At 35.8% G+C, this 20737-nt stretch overlaps 1 protein-coding gene across 4 annotated transcripts in view; it reads left to right on the forward strand.

Annotated features, from left to right (window-relative positions):
• WWOX (WW domain containing oxidoreductase) overlaps nt 1–20737 on the forward strand; it is a 532132-nt gene that overhangs the window by 24920 nt on the left and 486475 nt on the right. For all 4 annotated transcript variants that reach the window (XM_063334661.1, XM_063334662.1, XM_063334663.1 and 1 more), the window contains exon 5: nt 4343–4449. In XM_063334661.1, the coding sequence (XP_063190731.1) occupies nt 4343–4449 (107 nt within the window). The remainder of the gene's footprint in view (nt 1–4342; nt 4450–20737) is intronic.

The following is a 20737-nucleotide window of genomic DNA, read 5'->3' on the forward strand; positions in this document are numbered from 1 at the left end:
GCAATCACTTGAAGTTTATTTTAGTTTTATGAAATATTTGCTCAACATCGCATTGTATAGGGTATTTAAATATGCTATGATTGCTTTTCCAAAGTGTACTTTATGTAAGCATGTTGTTCTGTCACATTTGGGGGAAGTATCTATCTTACTCTTTTTAATTGGCTGTCCTCGATATTCAAGTATATTATCATATGCTGGCTTTCTAATGTGATTGTTCCTACTTTAAAAAAAACCCAGAACATAACTGGCATATAACGTGTGTTTTTTTCTATAAGAAGATATTCGAGTTTTGCAGCTTCCTTTTGAACTGCCTGCTTTGAAATCTGAAAGCTGATGCACAGAACCATGATACATTGAGGCTGGGCATGGTTTCCTTCAGCCACATCCAGGCTTTGCCAGCCGTTGCAGCGAGGCAGAATGTAAAAGTCCGTAGTTCTTGTCGGCAGTAGGCTGTGCTGTCTCTTTTCCCTGGGTTAAATAGCTCTTCAGCTGCAGTACCCTGGCACTGTGGTGCAGGGAAGATTCGCCACTGGTGGGTATGATTTGTTTCCTGGAAAACAAACTAGTATCCTTGCTGATAAAGTTCCTTCATTGTGAAAGGGCTGCGTCACTGTGAGAGAGCACGCTGTCAGCTGCAGTCTTAGATTAAGTGAAATTGTAAAGGAAACTTTGGTTCTTTTGAAGTCCACAGAGTTGCTCTTGTGGGTAGAATTAAGGTTGTTCTGGTTCCTTGATTACGCACATCCTTAACATAGTAATTTAAATTTCTCTTTCTATTTAAATCTACTGTGATTTTTTTGTTTTTTGAGGTTTTACTCTTGTTTGGGCATTTATGATGTGTGTGGTTTAACTTTGGTGTATGAAACCACATTTAATGTGGATTTTGATTCAATGTAGTTTTTTATAGCTAGGCAAAGTTTTTCTTTACGGAGCTTAAATAGTTTTGTACTTTAAATCCTTGATCCCTGTGTTAGGCTGAGGTTTTGAAATTTACCATATATTGAAAAACGTGGCTACATTTTGCTGAAAGATAAATGTTACTGTCAAACTTGGTTTAACACAGTAAGTCTGTTAAAAGAATAAAAGCTTTCCACTATGCCGGAGGGTTTTCCCCACCTGTTTAAGCTATGTGACACTGAAGAAGGAAAGAAGCCTTAATTTTTGCAGGAGAAACAAAAAACCTAAAGCCATAAAAGGGCTTGGATACTGAGGTGCTTCCAAGCTCCTGCTTCAGGTGTTTCAGTTAGAAGTTGCATTCTTAAATTGTAAAGGCACTTAGTTGTACTGTTTAATGAGGATTTTCAGGTCTATGAAGATCTGTTTTAAGGATATACCTAAAAACGCTGCAGTTGCGAGAATGAGCAAGTTGGTAGGTAGATTGTACTTGGACCCCAGTGAGCTCTATGAGGAAGACCCCTTCTTCTTGATATATTTCATCTGGTAGATGGTCTGAAAAGATGCCTCATGAATTATGGTCCACACAAAGTGATAGTTATATACAATCCCTACCTATAGCTAGTAATTCAGTAGTTGAATTGGAACTTCTTTTGTGGTTTGGAGTACCTGGATTTGTTTTTGTTTGTTTTTTTTTTGCATAAATCTAGCTGTCCTAAATACAGTGCAAGAGTGTTCATGAATTAATTCATAGTTTAAAATCTGTCTGATGGTGAGATATATCAGCACTTGACCTGTGGCAGTACTTTGAATGGACTACTGCTTAAAAATCCTCTGAAAAGAGTTTTTTTTTTTTAAGCACATCATTTTGTGGAAAGATTCAGAACGTGTCTGCCTAAGGGCGAAGAACCATCCTTTGGTGGCCGAGAGAGAGTATGTCCTAAAGAGGAGTGTTTATCACTCACCTCCAAGTTTGCAGGGAACAATCAATGTGGTATTAAAATAAAGTTAATTTGCATCGTGTAACTTGGTTAAATCGTTCTCAGTTTATTTTATAATGAGAATCAAGTTATTAACTGTAACAAAGAATGGCGTGGAATTTTTATTATTTTGCATAGTGTGACATGGGGTGGAGTTAGCAAAACATCATCACACTTAAGTAATTACACTGGCCATCAGCTCTAGATCTTTGTGTAACAGTAGGAAAACTGTATTCCCAGGCATTCCAACTAGTTTCTAATATTATGGTAAGCTGGTCAAAATAAGCGTATTTTTTGTGCAAAACAAGAAGCATACAGCTAGCTAATAGTACTCTGGTACAACATGTCTTACATTAGTTACATAGAAAATTCTAGTTAAATGTGCTTAAAGTGGAATTAGGAACAGGGGGAATCTTTGCATATGCTGTAGCTCAATTCATGTGCATGCAATGAATTACCCAGGTAATTAAAGTTGCCTGGTACAATGAATGGCTTTAAAAGAGATACAAGAAAATTGCTTGGACTTAAATACTGTAAGTATGTAATTGCAGAAAATGGTATAAATTCGTCTTGGTGTCTGTTGTTTCTGTAATGTAAGTTATGTCTTATGTGGTAACTGAATTTTGTTGCTCCAGGGTGTTTTGGAAGTGAGACAGCCCATCTTAATAGGTTTTTTAGTAAACAATTTTTAAAAGGAAAACATGAACATGCTTTAAATGTCATAAAGCTAAAACAAATACCTCTTCTCTTTGACTTCTTCATATACTCAAATGGCTGGGCATTTCAGTTTGACTCTTCATTTTCTAGTTTAAGCTTGTCTAATTGGAACTCATTAAGCTATGTTATGCCTCTTCCAGCTAGATGGAAATTTCTGTCATTGTTACAGTTCTCCATGGAGATGGGCACCCAGTGATACTATTGAGTACATCACAAATATGTAGTAGCTCACCCTTGATAGAAACCCAGTTTCTGGCTCAGTTCTCTGCACCTTATGGGCATTCTGTGTTCCTGAGAACTCTTCATCTCCTAGTGTAAATTCTCACAGATGTTTGGGTTTTGTTTTGTTTTGTTTTTTTTTTTTCAATTAAATGAAGTTTACCTTGGACCAACTTCTGTGCAGCTTTTCATTAATGAATTGAACAGTGAAACAGAGTACACTTACAAAGCTTGCATGAGATGTCAAGGTGGAGTTGCAACTTTTGGTGGACAGTTTCATAATTTGAACTGATCTCATTAAATTGCAGTACAGTCCCAAATTAACAAACTGAAATTAATCTGAAATCTCCTTTTAGAAAGGAGAAATGAAGTGCCCAAATTTAGAATGGGGAAGAAATGATTAACAGTATTGCAAAAATAGGTTGTGTACAGTCATTTAGAAATCCACTGTGAAACTTTGTTCTATGGATGAAAGAAAAAAACCCGGGGATATAGATTCATGCTGTGCTTTAATTGCAGCAAAGTGTGAACTGTCTGTCCAGTTGTTTCAGATTTAGAAAGAATGTGCTTGCAGATTAAGTCATATCAGTGAGTTATGCAAAAGAGAGACTTTTTAATGGATTTTTTTTTTTCTCTGTATCATCTGGTACATCCAGTGACCCGTTTAGTCCCATGATACTATAACCAATATGTTGAAGCTGCATGGTATTTGATTGATTATTCATAATGAGAACAATTGTGAAAAATTGTTTTCTATCTATCATTTGGTGATGGGACAAAAAATTAGGTGATTTTACACAGATAATTTAAGGAAAAATTTAGGAAATATTTTAAAGGGTGTGGATAATAAAACATACATGTAGATTACAGATCTCCTTAGGTGGAATCTAGCTCTCTAAGAGTGAGCTTGACAACCCCCTCCCGGGAGTGGTTTAACACTTGGATAGTTCTCTGGTCCCTGGTTTAGCGCAGCAGTGTTCTACAGGTGGGGTGGCGTTCAGATCGGAAAAAGGAGCAGTTATATCCATGTGACTTTGATTCTTAATCCCTCACACATCCCATTGGGTGATCCCCCCTTGCCATAGGTGGTCCTCAGATTGATGAATCAAAGTCTAATTGTGCATCTAAAGAGCCCAGAGCTCAGTTTTAGAATACTCTATCACTTTCAGTGTGATGTTGCCAGGCATAATTGTTCAGCAGTCTCCCTGTATGGCTCATTCTTCACAGTCAAACAAGTAAGGAGTAAGTGTAATCCTGCTCTTCTAACACTTGAAGACACCAAGGCAGAGAAATTGAGTCTGCTTTTTGAAGATCCCAAGTCTATTTTGCACAAAAGATATACAATTATTGTCCCAAAGATCTGGTCAAATTGAGGTGTTGACCTTTTTTTCATATGTGCTCTTAAAAGCTGGGTCCAGGTGACTATCAAACAGGTAGTCAGACTTAAACATGTGGCTCACCTTTTCAGATAACTTTAGAGCTCTGTTTTGTTACTGAGGTCTATTTCTGATTAGGAAAATGTTCTGTTATAGGTTTTGAAACTGCAAAGTCTCTTGCACTGCATGGGGCATATGTTATCCTGGCCTGCAGAAATACGACAAGAGGCAATGATGCCGTTCAACGCATTCTTGTGGAATGGGTAAGTGAATGTATATAGTGTCCGACACTAAGCCGTGTTTTTCAAGACATGAAGTCTTTTGCGCAGTACGAGCAGTTAAATGGATATTACATTACCATGCACGAATCTAAGGAAGAAGGTATTTGTCTTCTTTTGTAATATCCTCTTCAGTCACTGATATATCAGTGATAGAGATTTTTCATTTCATGTGACTCTAATGGACTGCAAGACTTGACATGCTGCTATCCATGTTATGTACAGATGCTTTGTAAGGGCGAAAACGTTTGAAAGAAGCACTGAGGCATGTTTCATAGTTATAGGACAGGACATTTCCTCAACCAAAGTGGATAACTAACTGAAGGAGAACGTACACACTTGGGTATCGGACGCAGCCGCTATTTTGAGCATAGTTTTTGTACTATGGGAGATTTCAGGACTCATTCAAAACCAAGAATGTTGCCCTCCTTTTCTTTCCTAGTCCGTCCGGCCCAACAACACTGCTGCCAGGTAGTCTGTCTCAATGTTTTATTTCCTTCCCCTTTCTTCCCTCTTTCTTTCATTTTTCTTCCAATTTGTCATGCAAATATAAGCTCTTCAGTACTGTCTATTCCCTCGTTTCTTTTTGACTCATGACTTCCCCCCCTCCCCCCCTTTTTTTTTTTAATTTATTCAGTGTTCTTAATTTATTCCTCCCACAATCATTTACTTGCTAGTAAGTATTGCAGGCTACTTTTGTCTGAGCTTGCTATGACTGCCGACTTCCATCTGTTGGCACAATCCTATACACTTTACTTGAATAATAAACCACAGGGTCAGATTCTCAGAATTTTATTTCTTTCCTGCTAAAATTAGCGATGAGTGTCTAGCTTTATTTCCCAAGCTCTGAAAATATTTCAACTGCTCCCAAATGGTATGGGAGAACACTCTGTGGTATTAATATTTACACGTAAGTAGTCTACAGGTAATTATAATATTTATTAGCGCAAAACAAACAGTGCTTGTTTACAGGTAAGTATTGCCAAGTAAGTGATGTTTATAATATTGCTAATTTTTGTAACCACAGGTTTTTTCAAGAAGCAGTCTTTGGATTTAGGCCTTATTCTCTTGACCAGATGATATTAATGATTTACAGTAAAGGATTGTGAAGGAAAAATGTCTTCCTTTCCCCCTCAGTACTTCACATTAAAGCTCTTTTTCTGTTTTTTATTTCAAGAGCATGGAATTCCAAGAGAATTCCAACAGAGTCATGCATAATGTGTGTTCCTTAAAGTTAATCTGTCCGTTCTCTTTCAGTAGATCGGGATTTGTTGATATTCTGTCTTTTCAATTTAGTAGTCTCAGTCCAGCTAAAAATGGCTATATATATGTTTTCCATGTAACTAAAATAAGGCAGTACTGAGTACCTTCTATTTTAAAAACTTCTCATTACCCCCTTAATTCTAAGCAAATCTCTGAGCGCTTTGAAGGCAATGGGAGTTCAGGAGTACTTGTCTTAATACCTATGTTATCTCACCAAAAGTTAATGAATTGTTAATTGAATGAAGATCACTGAAGGTCAAATTACTTCAGAAACATTATATTTATTTACTAACAGTTCTCAAATTCTAATTGTTCAGAAAAGAATCTCATCTGTAAACTGGGTAGCTGGAAAACCTTCAATGCATCTTTGTAATGGCTTTGTTGTTGTTTATTGAGAGGGACTAATTAACTTTGATTATTGCACTAATATTATGGCACTTTGACAGTCCCTCAGATTTATGACTCTGGGAAAATAAACAAATGAAATGCAGGTGCTGGAGCAGAAAGAATAAGTTATTACTGAACTTTAATTACTTGGAGTGTGTAACCAGGAGAGAATTAGTTGATGAATTACAAGATGCTTAAAATTTACATCAAATTGTAAGCAATCTTGAGGAAAACAAACACAAAAACCTGCCCCAAAGTCAGTTACTGAAAACAAAGAGACGAAGATTAATTTGATTGATTGATAGTAATATTAAAATATTGATGCGAAATATTAATTTTTAGCTTATAGGTGTAACTACAGAGCAGGAAGTTTTTAATTGAAAATTCTTTTCTAAAATTAAGGAGTTTAAGAAAAATGTCAACAACCTCTGCATGTGGTTCAGATGAGTTCTCAAGGTGTAGCTGCAACTATCCTGCTGGAAAGAACTTCAAAGCATCCACAGTATTTTGTCTCCCTTGTTCCTAGAGAAAGCATAATTATTGAGAGGATATTAGTTTACTTTTTATTTGGAACCAATTTAAAAAAAAAAATACAACTGTTAAGGATACAGCCTTACAAAGTCTCATGTTCGTGTTAATTTGGGTAGTATTTTTGGCAACAATAGTGCTACCTAGTTGTTTTATGTTTTCTTCTATATTTTTGAAATTAAGTCTCCAAGGTGCACTATAAATACTGTCTTCCTCCAATACTCTGAGGGGTGGAAATTTGGTAAATAAGTGCCTATTTTCCAACCAAATGTTCAAACCCTTTTTCTTCTAATTTGCATGAACTATACTTCTATAATTACAAAAATCTTTGCCATATTGAATTCTAGTGTGTTTACATGTCATAGGTGGTAATACCTGTCATGTTGGTAATAAAATGGGTATTTCTGTAATAACATGTATATTATCAAAAGCAATGTGTCCCCCATGCTGACTTTTCTGTAGGACAGTATGCTTTAGTACTCAACAGTTACATTTCTGACAAAGAGTATTTCCTTTTTCATTCTTATTGTTGTCTGATGCAAACCAGAGTTCTGGTTATTTTACAAGGAGACAAAATAATTAAAAATGTATAAAGAAACAACTTTCAAATTTCAAGTTTTGATACAGTTTTCCAATTGATGGTCTATATTAACTAGAGCCTGACATATGTATGGAAAAAAAATGCAATTCTTAAAAAAAAAAAAAAACAAAACCAAATAAAAACCAACAACCAACTGCCACCACTGCCAAACCACCACAACAATAACAAAAGCGAACTGAAACCTACTATAATGCAGCATTTCAAAATAAAGTACGGCATATGCAACAGTACTTAAGAAAACCATCCAGCTTGTTCCCTTAGTGAGTCTATTTGTGACACCCTTCTCTGGAATGCCATAAACTGAGTGTCTGCAGAAAAACAGCTCTTCTCTGGGCCTGTTGTACTTTTAAATAAGTTGTTAGGCAAAAACCCCAGTTTCAATCTGCTTTTAGTGAAAGCTGAAAATCAACTTTTTAAAGAGAAAATGAGACAGCTAAATGGCTTGGAAAAAGCCAATTGTTAAGGTTTAGAGAAAACAGGAGGATAATGGGAGAAAATAAGATTTTTCAGATTAGCTGCCATTGCTTAAAAAGCAAATTCGAACTGATTTTAATTGGCTGTTGGAGACAAATCTAGAAAACTTTGGTTTTAACAATTTATGTCTAAAGAGCTGTTTTATAGAGTTTCAGCCATTTGAGTAGGGATTACTCGTATAAACTTGCTAATTACTTTTGATAACTGACATTTGTTTGCAACCTGCAGTACTCTGGTTATTTCCTTTCTAAACTACAGCAGAATTTTGCTAATATTGCAAATAGAAGGTAATTGCCTTATGTAAAGTGTTGTGACAAGTTTTAATGTGAATGGTCTAGCTAGTCTGTCAAATATCATTTTTTTAGAGAGGCATAGTAGATTATATTGGTATGATGTAAAGTTTTATATACATACGTGTCTATATAAAGAGAAAGGAAGAGAAAGTATGTAAAAGCAGGAGATAAAAAGAGAGATCAGTATAGCCTTATATTTGATATCTTGAAAATGAATGTTGTTCATGCACGATGACATTCAATATCAGTTTAAAACTGTTTGATAATTTCTTGCTCAGAAAAGAGGAAATTAGAATTCTAGAGTTATGATTCATTTTAATCAGAAAGAAATTGTCAAACATAAATCTCTCCTTGAGTAGTGAAAAGGCCTGAGAGCAGCCAAGAAAAAATATCAATACTTTGCAAAGGAGGAATGATTGTTCCAATTCGTAGCTTAATTGACTTTAAGGCTTAATGAAAAACACTACAGTGCTGTTTGTACACATAGTTGCTCTGACGAACATTGAAATCTATGCTCCAGGAAGAGAAGCTAGGTAATTTATTTTACATTATTATTGATATAATTTTCTAATTGAGTATGAGCAGAATGTTTGGATAAGACTGCATAGCTCCAGATGTTAGCAGTATTCTCAAGAAAATACTTAAGAATATGAATGAATAAAATATTTCATAAATCACAGCTTTTCTTGCCAAGAAGCCCTCATTTATTTATTCCTGTCAAATAGTCTTTGAAGTAGATATTAAAAGATAAATTGTAAGTTTAATATTTCATAAAAAGTATAATGTTTCTTTTGTAATTATTCCTCAGTGTTAAGCCTACAGCTCCATCAGATGAGATTAAACTGTAAGAAGAAAATTTGGGTTTCTTTTATATGTAGAAACTTATAAGGTGGAGATATGACAAGAGAAGAGCAAATGGCTATGAAAAACACCAACAAAATAAACGCAACTCCTTGCTGTATTCCTTTCCCCCAAAGTATTCTCCACCTAAGGAGTGATTTATATTCTTGCTGATTAAGTAACTGAATGCAATTAAAACTTGATAAGCGAGTCTTTTGTATTCCAATTGCAATCTTGCAAAGCATGGGAAGATGAGGAGCAGACTGGGCACGTTCACAGAGAACATGGGCAACAGTTTTCATGTGTCCACGATGTGCGTTTCCCCCTCAAGGAAGGGACTGATTCCCCACGCAGTGTTTCAGCTCCACTGGTGTCCTTGGCTTACGATTTTTTTGTGTACGTGTGTGGAATGCAGGACAGCTCTAAAATATTCTTCTGTCTTAGTCTCTTGATAGTAATGGATGCTAATCTTGATACAGAAGATAAAATTTCCTTTTCTATCTATTGGATGTTAATTTTGTGAGCTTTTTCTGTAAATCAGGCTATTAATACAGGACTTCCATACCGAGACTATGTAAGACTACGTTAGAACAAGCACAATACATTGTTCTTGGAATTAACTTACGTGAATGATTCAGGGAGGGCGTCTCATCGTGATTAGTGGCAGATTTTCATTTAGGGGAAAAAACTGAAGAATGTGTAAAAGATGGCTTTGGAGATGTTGTAAATACTGAATGAAGCCACAGTCAGTACAGAATTAAAGAATTTCAAAGTGGTGCTAAATAAAAGCTCTTAAAAAGTAATCTCTTCAAAATAGAAAGTATTTCAGAATATCACACGGGTAGAACACATGCATTTCTGTGAAAATATTATTTCCAATATTGTGTTGTTATTTTGTAATAAAGAACTGTATTGTATTCTAAAACTATGTATTATTGGTTGACATGCCATCGCAGTGCAATATACAGTTACAAAAGCCTGCAATGTATAGACGTATTTCATCTTCCAATAGTGACTGTGCTGAAGAATCAAGATAAAAGTAGTTATCCGAACCTTGCTATGGGGAACAGGCCTTGCAGGAAGAGGCAGTATCTTTTATTACGCTAACTGGTAATGCAATAAAAAAAATTCTGCGTCAACTTGTCTCACTTGCAGCCTTAGACACTCAAACGAAAGCATTATTGCCGCTGCTGAGTATAATGTTTAGGTTTTTTTTTCTTTTTAAAGGTGTGATCCAGATCTTTCTGAAGTGAAGTAATCTTTTAATAAACTGTAATTGCAATGGAATTGGACCATATGTTACTAGGGGAGAACTGAATAGTCTAGGCCTTAACCGGTACTGGTGCTAGTAACAGCTGATTGGGAACAGTACAAAGTATTATCAGACTTTGGCCATAATGTTCAACAATTATGTTCAAGTACGTTCCTGTGAGTAATCTGCTTGGCTGAGACACTTTTAAGAGAGTGATGTGTGCTGCAAAGCTGTTTTCCAAATACAGATGGACAGTGAATTGTTAAATAATGGTAGACATAGTTTTTAAGCAGTAGTAGCATGCGTACACAGAACTAAGAAAAACTAAATGTAGTACAGTCTGCTAATGCACTGTGTTAATGTAGGAAGCTGGGAAGCAGCTGCTTCTGTGTTTTGAAGTCTTCTGACACATTCGGAGGCGGCAGTTTCTTTCAGGTTGTATATTGGGACGGTAACTATCCGCACGGACAGGTCTCAGCCTGTCCAAGCTATTGATGTTGTTATCAGTGAGAAATCTGTGATCTTCAGGTTCTGCCAGATTCAGCTCTAAAACCAGCTGCGAATCAGTGAATGTAGCCACTAACAAGAGCAAGAGGCTTTTTAATGATTTGCGAGGAAATTGGTGTTTAAAAAAACCCAACCCACACAAAGTTAAAAACATTCAACAGATTAACCACCATTTACATGGATGAATTGTTGAGATCTATTTTTTTGTACACTATAAACATATGGCATGAATTTGGTCTCATTACAGATGCTGAGAAAAGGGAAAGGCAAATATTTATATTACATTCATGTTTTACAGTAAAAACACTGTTCAGTTTGTTTATACAGTTCCACTGTTGCAGTCTTTATGGTTAGTAATGAAACCACTGTAAAACAGAGACTGAATTATATAGCAGATGTGTTAAGCCCCTAACTTTCAGAGTTGGGCATCCTTCTGAATACTGATATCATTTTGTTAGAGACTTGATGTACTGGCTACAGCTGAACTGGTTAATACCTACATCTTCATCTGTAGTTAGCTCTGTATTGTTACTGTACTAAAGATAGTTTTATTATCCAGATAAATGCATCGATATTTTACAGTAATTACACTTATGAAATATAAAGCCAGTCAGGGTGAGTGAGTGCAGGAGACATTAAGGAATTTGATAGGCATTTTCCAAGCATTTAGGACCTCATATGGCTTATATTTCCAGTAAACAGGGATAAATTCAAAATAATTAATTTGACGTGTATTTTATTTCTCAGTGTGGTTCTTGAATATATTTTTATTCTGGTTCAATTCATGGTTGGGATTCAAAATGAAGTGAATGCTAAATGTGAAAGTGGATAAAAAGGAAAACACTTTTTAAAAAATGTGGCTGTATTTTAGCTTTTATCTACTTGAAAAGAACTACTGACATATTAAGTCAGTTTTTGATCTTTGCTATACTGTACTCAGTGAAATACAGAATTTTGGTTACATAAAGCTAAGATCATTAATATTAATTCTTTGTATGTATGTGAAAATTTCCAGGAAAAATGCACAGTAAAAATAGCTTAGGTCCCTGCCAAGGGCATTTCAGTTCTGGGCTCTGCAGAGATTTACGTTTCATGATACTTTATGCTCACTACCCTGCATATTCACAATGACTTCCGTTGTAGTGGTAGCAAGCAAAGAATTTAGCACTAAGTGTTTTTGGAACTCAGTTCTTATTTATTAAATGAGAATTAAGGAAATAGACATAAACATATTGTAGTGTTGTTTTTTTCTGTTTTGTTGTTAAGCTTCTAGTTTATGCTGTTAGCATGTCTTTAAGTAGAGAATATTTTTTAATGGTGATAATATAAGTAATAAATGCAGGAGAAAGTTTGGTAATGTCCAGCAAGGTAGAAGGGATTTTGAAGTGGTTTAGCACCATGGAATTTTTACAGGTGTAGGAAATGACATTTGAAAAGAGGTTTAGTAATAAGAATGAAAGAACTACTCTATAAAAGGCAGAAATCTTCGTTTTCCTTCGTCCTCCTCTCAGATAGGAGGAAAACCCATATAATGAGGCACATGGAAATAAATTGTAACTTCTTTACAAACATAGATAAGGCGAGCAGAAAGATTTCTACTAATGATGAAAAATTGGATGCTGGTGAAGGAAAAGAATGGTCTAACAGATTAGCTTTATGGCTAGGAGAGATGATGGTCCTTAAGAAGAATGGGTAAGTGAAGATTGTTTTTACATCAGTACTAGGGAAAATGGCCTTCCAGTAGGGTGTCCGTTGCCGATTGTAAGCCATTCTCATCTTGCAGTTCCCTGTAGCCTCAGCAAATCATGGAAGAGCTTCTATGGTTGTTAATGTCTGCTTCATCCATCCCTAGGACTAGCCAAGTCACGATGGTGTGCTGACTATTATTCAGTCTGCATTCTTTCAGAATGTCCAGAGTTTAACAACTGTGGAGGGGTAGAAACACAGTGTTTTTAATTTTTTTTGGGAAAAAAAATCAATTAAAAAAGAATTTTTTGTGATGGTTTGGTCACTTTATCTCCTTTTTGTGCCTTGTACAACAGCTTAATTGTTCCTGAAAATATGCTTGAATAAGGTGGTGAATAAATGGTCTGGGAACATACGGTTTACCCTATGTTCTATCTCTAATTTTGGATTTCTAGGCTGGATTGGAATTTTGCGCTAATGCGTGAATTCATAATGCTGTAGACAGCTGATAGAAACCAAAAGGGCGCTCCCATAGCTATGAGGTTGCAAGGTTTTTAATGTAGTTAGTGAATTTGCCGTGATTTTCTCCAGTAAGGACAAAGTTGTCTTTTGAGTTGACTAAATTACTTTTGCTCTTATAATTTTGTTCACCTTCCAACATCTGCTACACATATATATATAAAAATAATCTAAAATGTAATTTTGAAAGAAGTCACAGTATCTTACCGCTCTTTATTTTTATTTTTTTTTTTTTTATTTCTTCCAGTCAGCAGAATTTTATACATAGAAATGTTGAGGTGATCTTTGTGGTGATTTGTTTCTTTAGCCCAGCCCTGCTGTTCTTAATCTGGAAATGTGAGTCACAAAATCCCTACCATGCCGAAAGCTTTGTAATAATACTACTTAAATGTAGTATGAGGTTTTTAACAGAAAATTTTAAGACACCCCCCCCTCCTCCCGAAACAGAAATAATAACCAGAATAACCCCTTTAAAACTGCACTTCATGCTTAGTCTTCAATTAAATGGCAGTAGGAAATAGTGTTTGCTCAACAGTATTAAAAACCTGTCTGATGTCTATCTTTAAAAAAAAACATGGCCTTTGTATGATGACTTGAGTTTAGCTTATAGTGTGCAGAGAAGTTTGGGTTTCACTGATACTTTACATATAGTAGTGTAACTTGGGTTCGATCTTTTTCTGAACCTTTCTCTCTCAGGATCTGTTTTCTAAAACTATTTAGTGTTGTTGACGTTAAAAAATTATTTACTATAGTCCGCGTAGATGCATTCTTGCATACACTGAGTTCTGCTATCACTGGGTTTCAGGTTGTCAGTTCTGGGAGAGGAGAGGGGGAATTAAAGTGTCTGGTTATAATTTTTTTTTTTAACCATCTTCACAATTAATCTGATTGTAACATAAGCTTGTAATATATTCCATTAATGAAGAAGACAAGCTTAGCTTATGGTAAATACAGTACTAAGTGTTTATAGTGCATTTCCTATTTTACATGATTCTCTTTATAATTCTGCTTATCTTTTCATTCTAATTCCCTAAAGGATGTATAAAAGAACCCCTAAAGAGAGTAATTACTGCTCTATTCCTTAACCAAGGCTCCTTTTGCAAAAAGAAATCTGAGCTGCTTTTTAAAGAAGGCAGTTTTAAATAAAAATGCAAATAAGCTGCTTTGTAACCACATTAATTACCCACCTAGCCTCTTATTACCGTGTTTGTATTGTTTGCAAACACTATTTACAGTGGTGTGGAAATTACCATTCCTGGGCCGGAGGAAGGCTGTTGTCGGTGGGTTGTGCTTTGGAACCAATTAGAGTGAACCTTGTCTGCAGCGGGGCTCGGGGGAGAAGGCATAGCCTTGCAATGTCAAATAACGGCATTAACTCAGACGGCACAGGCACCGGCTTGTAATTATATTATTGGTCCTCTTTTGCTTCTGCAATGAGTTTCATTCTCTGCATTTCAAAACCTAACAGGCAGCGTTGTGTCTTGCTAACGATTTAATATGTGCTGTGATAATTTTTCATGAAAGTCGTGGTGAAATCCGGTGGGTCATTTTTGTCCCCAAATTGGTTCTTTGCTTTAATTTTATTAAAAGTAAACAAAAACCCTAATGCTTATGTTCAAGATCTCATAGATTACCAGGTAATTGACCTTTCATGGTAAAAACCCAACTTTATTAGTTTATTTCATTATCAGAAGTGAACGGGATGGAGTATCTGTTAGTATTAGCTGTAAACGGTGTGTTAGTTGGCAATAATTGAATGGCGTAGGGCTTTCAAGAATTGGAAGAAACTGAATGCTTCATAGTACAATGTAGTCGCCTTTGTCAAGTGAAGTGCACACTTGCTAGACTAGTATTTGTTGTGTTCTTTTCTTGGTTTTCTGTCTCACTTATGGTTGTGAAATGGGCCTTTACTCTAAAAATTGCTCAGAAATTTAAACTAAAGCAAAGAGATATCTCAGCGTTCATGCTTTTAGAGTTATAAATGTTTTCAGATCCCAAAGGGTTTAGTTTGATGGGTCACACAGGCTGCAATGAAAACAGGCTGCAATGAGAAGAACTGGTTCTTTAAGATGTATTTGTTTTCTTAGGCTTGCACCTGGTCTGCCAATATGTTAAATGAGTCTTTTGATTTTTTTTTTTTTATGTTGAGCTTAGTATGGGGAAGAAAATGCAGAGAGATTATTTTCTTCCTACTTCTGAAACTGTACTGCATGTATCTGCAGCGCTGTGTCAGTGCAATAATGCTTAAAGAATACTTGCTGATAAAGACAAAAATGGTAAGGTCTGTATCGGTTCTACTGTAACACTGCATATAGTAGAGTAGGAAAATAGCAACTCCACCGTGCATAATTGTTATGCATTAAAAAAAAAAAAAAGAAAAAGATGCTCATTGCTGGATCACTAATAGTTCTTTACAGTGACAAGGGACTAATGTGAGGGCATCAAAAGAAGCACTGACTTGGTTTGTGATACGCAATAGCTTATAAAACTGAAGGTAATTATATGGCTTATATGACTACAGAGCAGCGTAAATGACATAAAACAACCACAGATGGAGTTCAACAGGAATAGCGAAGATGTATAGAAAGCAAACTTGCTAAGTAGGGTGCTCAGAAGGTACTACTAATTTGTTTGCCTGTCAATGATATTTCTAAACCTTTTTTTTTTTTTTTTTCACAGTGAAGCTAAAGCATCATGTTTTTTTGCTTAATTTACTGTCCTCTCTAATTTCTTCTCATCCTTCAGTTCCCCTTTATCCTGATCATTATCTTTGGAGGGGGTGAGTTGGGGACAGAAGAGTACAGGACTTAGCTTGATTCCCTGGACTTCTCTTTAGTAGCCTGCTAATTTATCTTTTGTCTCACTTTGTGGTATTTAGTGCTAGCTGTGAGAAACTATGCTGTTCTCTTTGAAAATCGCCATTTTAGCGATGCGTGATGAGAACTATTGTTTATCATGTGTCCAAGGAGAAAGTGGTCCAAGTGTAGTGCAAAAGGTCACGATTCTTTAGGTAATTTCACAAGCTAATAGTCAAAACCTTTGGTCTGTCCCAGACATACTGATTTTTGTATGAATAAGATGATTTATTGTCTGGTTACCTAACTCAGTTGGTTAAGGCATTGGGGTAAATAGACATGAGACCATTGTGCTGATAACAAATATGATGCTTAATTTAATAAGAGGTTGTAAATGTAAAGTATAGCTATGTGCTGCTATTCAAAAGGATGTTATCTTACTAAAAGTTCTGTTTCCAAAACTCAATGAAAATACTAATTTTCTGTTGCTTTGAAGAGTTTTTGGATCAGACTCGAAATACCCATGTGCATGAAGATTGTTTTTAAGAGGTAGAACTTTAGCTAGATGTCTGCAGCCATTTGTCTACAGTTAATTTGCAAATGTTGAGATATCTGCCAATATCTGCCATAATTCGGGTTATTTAATGTCAAACATGTGAAGGTGATTGTACTCTCTTGTGCTTTTTTCTTTCTCCTTTTTTTTTTTTTTGTTTTTCCAAATTCTGGAACTGTGTTACTGAGATTTATTAGAGCTGTGTTGAGGGAGTACACACAAGATATAACTACCCTTTCATTATGAAGCAAGGTAATTTAAAAATCTTTATTTTGATCCTTTCTGGTTTATGTCTTGGAAGGAAGCACTTCACGTATGTGCTTTCCTAGTTGTGCTAGAGGGGAAAGCCTGCATTACTTCTGAATGCAATTTGTCCTGTTAAAAATTCATTTTGATTTTTTACTTGTGACTTGCCATGTGAGAACTCTGAACCATAGTGAACTGGATACTTTGTGTTTGCTAAACGGCCACTCTTGTTCCTTTAATAGTACTCTATTGATGGGGGGATGTTCACAATGAAAAATTACATTGAAAACACAATCTAAATGTTCCAATTTTTGCATTAAATCACTACTGATTTGGTCCCAGTAAAGATACTCAGTACATTTATTTTGCAGAAACAGCTTTATTACTCAGTATATTAAAATAAGCAGTAGTATCCTGAACTTGTCCTTTCCCGTATTTCATTTGGGGTCGCTGAGATACAGCATTAACTTGTACTTTGTAGATGCCTCTTTTAGGTCCTCTAAATCCTTATTAATATACATATACCAGCTATGTAATTTGTAGGGTAGTTTGTGTCTTTTGGTATTCCCTAATTTTTATAAGGGACATATTATGACCTGACTGTAGTTTGGTTTTAACTGAAATATCTTTAGGTCTTTTAGGCCTTGAATATTTGTTGGTTGTGATGACAAAGAGCTGTTTGTACTTAAAGGTCTTAAACGCCCCATGTTCGGCACCTTCAAAGGATATCTTAGCTGAGTCTTACGCTACAGATTGGTAGTGTAAGACCTTACCATGCTAGACTGGTGAGGTGTGTCGGATCTGAGTTGCATTGGTAGATGCTCTTTATGGAGATGCAATTAAATTGCTAAAAAAAGCTTATGGTTAATATCCCTTATTTTACCAAGGTGGAACTGAAATAAATGCATCTTGCTGATGCCAGCTTTGTGCATACTTGGAGTGTATATATATACATATCGCAGTATAATTGCAATAATAGACACTGCTAGGAAAGTGCAGCAGCTACAGATCTAGTCTTGGCAAATAAACACGGTTGTGTGTGTTTGTTTTAAAAGAAAACATACAAATGACTTTGTTTCCTTGCTTTCTGGAGAGCCATCTGTAGTCTGATTTCCCAGGGAACCAAGCCATGCTCAGGCAGTGTATCTGCCCTTCCTTGCCTAATAACTTTTGGTCCCATAGAGTGTTTAGAAGCAAAATTTTAGAAAGCTTAAAGATCCTTTGAATAATTAGGTTCCTGTGAGCACTGAGCTTTTTGAAAGGGTAAGTATCCAGTCAGTGGGCAAAACTGGAGGGACTTTACATGAGAGAACCCTTGAGAATAGGTGGGAAAGAAAGTACAGGACCCAACTCAGGGAAAATTTCAGTGTGGACTTGTGTTCTGCCGTGGTACGTTAAGTGTTATGACTTCTCACAGAATTACTAATCTGCTGCGTAGAAGAACAACCTGTATGCAGCCTGCAACCTCAGAATAGAACGTTAGGAGAATTTAAGTGGTGGTGACCCGTCTGTCCCAGGGTGACGTTTATGCCTCGTGTAGTCAGGGAGCTTCACAGTTTTACTTGGTTATACGATCTTATAATTTTTAGGAACTGCTCATTAATGTAGTCATGTTTAACATGTTATGGTTACAAACAAAGACAAGAATGTATGTACTCATTTCTAATTAATTTGTGTAATTATGTTTTATAATCTAGGTGTTTGCAAAGCAGAACGTGGTACACCCCATTTACTGTCTGCTGTAGCTAATAAAAAATAATAGAATGAAATAAATCTTGAAACTAACTTTAATTGTAAGTATAGATTAGTTGTAAATTATATCTTTGTTATATTTAGTTTTAATTCTGCAGTGTTGCAGGTTTGTAGAGCATACTAATTAGTGTAGTTATTCGAAGTAATGATGAGTTAATTACTGTAAACGCTGAATGTTTTACTCTGACAATTTAAAATACAGTATTGAGTTACTTTTTTAAAAAATATAGGACTAGAAATAAAGGTAAAAAGGAAATAGTGACAATAATGAGACCGGTTAATAGTATAAACATTCAGCATTCGAAGTGATAACGTAGATAAGATGATTAAAAATACATGAAGAAGGAAAAAATATAACAAGAGTAAAACCTCAGCAACTCAACTAATACCATTATAAACGGTGACACAAATGAGGTAAACCTATATATTTCACTATGCATTACTGTGTGACTTGAGAAAAGGCAATTTGACTGGATTCATCTGAAACTGATTAGTGTTCTTCTAACACTGCTTATGTTCACTGGCTGAAGCCTCTCTGGCTTTGTAACTCATCTGGCGCTGGTTGGTAGCCCTCCTTGTCAGTAGTGCTTCTCTGCTACCTATGGCAGTAAGTGTTGTCAAGTTTGTTTTTGTGAATATGTTTAAAGAGTAGAAAATGCCTCTAGCTTAGAGTAGAGTGTTTTCCTTTCTGATGAACAGTAGTAAATCCTACCATTTTGAAAGCTGGGTAGTATACCTATGAGAAATGAGCTGATTCACAATGTTTCCTTGAGCATGCACACTGTAAGAGATATTAATAGCTTCCTTCAGCAGTGTCCCACTTAGAGGAACTTTGAAATGCAATATTTCATTCGGTCCTGGTTAAATTAACCTTACATTTTCCTGTGAAATGGCATGACTACCTAGAGAAAATTTGAAGTGTACTATGTACATTCATACTGTAGGGGGAAAAAACGGTATCCAGGGTAGTATTTATGCATTAAATATTTACTCTTCAATCTGGAATTGGTTGCCTCCCAGTTGAGTGCAGATTTGGTAATGGAAACTGGTGTCATGCACTTCTCTGGTTGCCTTTTTAAATGAGAGAAATACTAAAAACTCTGGAGTCAGTTCTGGTGACGTTAGTGATAGGTTGGATTTTTACAGTCAAAAGGCTTTACTTTATAAAGTGGCAGCAGAAGAGTGTTCCTCTGCTCCTTAAGAATGGTGCAGGGAGGCAAAAGCTCTTCCACTCCTGGGGGGAGTTTTTGGAGCCCTCGTCTGCACCAGCAATTCGCAGCCCTGTAAGGCTGAAAAAAAACATGCACAAACCTGAAAGTCCCAGACATTCAGGTTCATCTGTTTGGTAATGTTATGACAGAAATCGTTACCAGTTTGATAGATTTATTTATAAAGACTTGCTTCAATATTTAAAGTACATCTATTCCAGCATTCCTCATTTCAAGCTCGGCTGTGGATCAAGATGAAAGAAAAATTAAATTGTATATTGAAGAGCTGTTAATTGAACTGCACTGCATTTAGCGAGGGAGCATCAGCTTCAGGCAGTCAATACTACAGAGAATTTTTAATGTACTGTATCACTAGATTGTCAGTTTGTATTGGAGAATGCAAACAGACCGCTTCGGGTGGCGATAAAGCCCTGGAAACTTTTAAGTTGTCGAGGGGAGAAAATGTTATTTTGCTTTGATATGTTGTGACAAAGTTGTTGATAGAACGAGGAGCAACATTTTTTTTAAGTGAATATTATTTAACTGTCTTTTTATTGATAAAGTCTTATTGCTAGGTATTTGTTCTTTAAATGGGTGAAGATTGTGTACTGATTTTTTTTTTAAAATGGGAGCAAAACAAGTTCCCCAGAATTCTTGAACTTGCACAAATGTTACTTTGCAATTTGAGCAGCTCTGAAAGTCTCATTTAAAAATATTAGTTCTCTCCAGATATAATTCTAAAAAATAGCATATCAAAAAGCTTTAGAAATGCTTTAGAAAAATGTTATCTCTCTTTCCTAAGGCAGTGTTAATTTCTTTTGTAGTTAATCTTTTGTGTTGGAATTTAGTACATTTATAGTTAAAGATTCTTTTAACAGCTAAATTATTTAAGCACGTCTTCTGGGATAACATGGTCTGTTTGGTGTTAAGTATGAAATACTTTTTATTTCATTTTCTTCACTGATAAAAATGAAATAACTAGAGGCATTTGTAGAACCAGAACAGATTTAGGGCTATGGTGTTAGATTAAAGATGTACTATTCTAAGACATAGCTTGTTACAGCTGTCACGCTTCGGGATAAGAGTCTTCTTACTTTTGGTGGTCCTCACAAGGCTTAAAGTCCACCTTCAGAAAAACCATAGTGAGTCTGAAACTTCTTAAGTATTTTTAGATTCAGTCTCTGGACGTTTCCATAGGTGCGGTAGGTCTCACGTAAATAGTAAACTTGAAAATGCCAGACGTTGCTGGTGCGTTGTCTTCTCTTGGAGTGGAAAGATCTTAGAGGTCGGGTTTAGTTAGGCCCATCTATGGCAACTAAGATGACCAGGAGTGGCTTTTTCATGCCAACGCTCAACTAATACATAGTAG

The sequence above is a fragment of the Chroicocephalus ridibundus genome, chromosome 4 (genome assembly GCF_963924245.1).
Source record: "Chroicocephalus ridibundus chromosome 4, bChrRid1.1, whole genome shotgun sequence".
In the NCBI taxonomy this organism is placed as follows: domain Eukaryota; kingdom Metazoa; phylum Chordata; class Aves; order Charadriiformes; family Laridae; genus Chroicocephalus; species Chroicocephalus ridibundus.